The 1,785-nt window shown below is 40.2% G+C and overlaps 1 protein-coding gene across 1 annotated transcript; it reads right to left on the minus strand.

Annotated features, from left to right (window-relative positions):
* Nucleotides 1–532: 532 nt before the first annotated feature.
* LOC136175706 (olfactory receptor 4C46-like) lies at nt 533–1,462 on the minus strand. The gene has a single exon (XM_065945947.1). The coding sequence runs from the start codon at nt 1,460–1,462 to the stop codon at nt 533–535; it is 930 nt and encodes a 309-aa protein (XP_065802019.1).
* Between the last annotated feature and the right edge of the window lie 323 nt (nt 1,463–1,785).

The following is a 1,785-nucleotide window of genomic DNA, read 5'->3' on the forward strand; positions in this document are numbered from 1 at the left end:
CTCTGTCTCAGTAAAAGGCAGTTAGTAATTATCTCCCCTTTCTATCGTTTCTTGGCTATCTATGAAGGCAGCTAGGATTCCGGTCAGGGAAATGGGTCCGATTCTGATTACTGACTCTTTGGTATATGTGCTTTGATACCATCCCTTTTCCTTCAATTTCACCACTCGTAAAATTGGAATAATAGCAGCATTATAGCAATCTCTTTGTGTTGTTAGAGAGATTACTGGTAAATACTAATCTACTTAGTACTTCTTTCATTTTATTAGATGAAAAATCTATGAATTCACGTACAAGGTTGAAACTAGTAAAAATAAACCTCAATTTGGTAGAATTTTCTAAAGATGGAAAGAGTGGTTTTGATACATGTTTTTCTCTTTTTATGGGAACTTATTTCTGTTCCCCTCAGTGCAGAATGTATAATTTGCAGTGAATAATTTACTTCTTTATTCTTTACATACTCCTTGTTGAGATCATCCAAAATACACTTTGACCTTTGTATCAGACGAATTAATGTTTGGCTCTAAAGCACATTTATAAGACACCTGAAGTAACTTTCCTACTACACAATTTCCTCATGGCATTTTCCATCTGGGCATTTCTCAAGGTATAGATTAAGGGATTTAACATGGGAGTTATCACAGTATAAAATACAGCAACTGCTTTATCAATAGGCAAGTTAGCTGCAGGCGTCATGTACATAAATATGCAGGGCACAAAGAATAAAATGACCACTGTGATGTGGGAGATGCAGGTGGAGAGGGCTTTTCGTCTTGCTTCCAAGCTGTAGGCCCTTAGGGAACGCAAGATGACCACATAGGAGACCAGCAGGAGAAGGAAGTTTAACAGACAGATGAAGCCGCTGTTGGCAGCAACGAAGAGCCCAAGAGTGTGGGTATCAGTGCAGGCAAGACTGAGCAAAGGGTTCAGGTCACACATAAAGTGGTCTATGACGTTAGGGCCACAGAAGGGTAAGCGGAAGATGAACAGGATCTGTATGGTTGCGTGAAGAAAGCCTCCCACCCATGACACTCCCACTAGCAGCCCACACACCTGCCAGTTCATGATGCTTGTATAGTGCAGGGGCTTGCAGATGGCCACACAGCAGTCATAGGCCATCACAGTGAGCACGATGACTTCAGCACCTCCAAAGAAATGTTCCCCAAAGATTTGGGTCATACATCCATTAAATAAGATGGTTTTCTTTTCATGGAGTGAATCTACAATCATCTTAGGGGCACACACAGAGGAGTAGCAGGCATCAATAAAGGAGAGATAGGCCAGGAAAAAGTACATGGGGGACCCCAAAGATGGGCTTGCAGTGATGGTGACCATGATAAGCACATTTCCTACCACAGTGATGATGTAGATGACAAAGAACACAGCAAATACAATTTTCTGCATCTTTGGATTCTCTGTGAGCCCCAGTAGAACAAACTCTGTCACATTGTTCCTGTTCTCCATGTGTTTCATGAAATGATTTATTCCTGACGCAAAAGTGAGAGAGTTAATTCTTAGGTAGGTTGATAAGGAGTCTGGGACCCTCAAAGAGAAAGGGTCCAAGGCCCTGGAGGAGGAGAAAGATATAAACATCTTTTTCTACATTGCTTTGTCTTAGTCTCAGAAAATGTTCTTTCTTAAACTGAGCTTTAGTGACAATAATCTTTAAAATTGACTTTCTTTAAGCCCATGTATTTTTTCTTAAACTGAATTTTCATGACAATAACTTTTAAAATGAACTTTCTTTAAGCCCAGAGCTAATGATTACACAACAAGACAATTCGTCT

Source organism: Muntiacus reevesi, chromosome 9 (genome assembly GCF_963930625.1).
Source record: "Muntiacus reevesi chromosome 9, mMunRee1.1, whole genome shotgun sequence".
In the NCBI taxonomy this organism is placed as follows: Eukaryota; Metazoa; Chordata; class Mammalia; order Artiodactyla; family Cervidae; genus Muntiacus; species Muntiacus reevesi.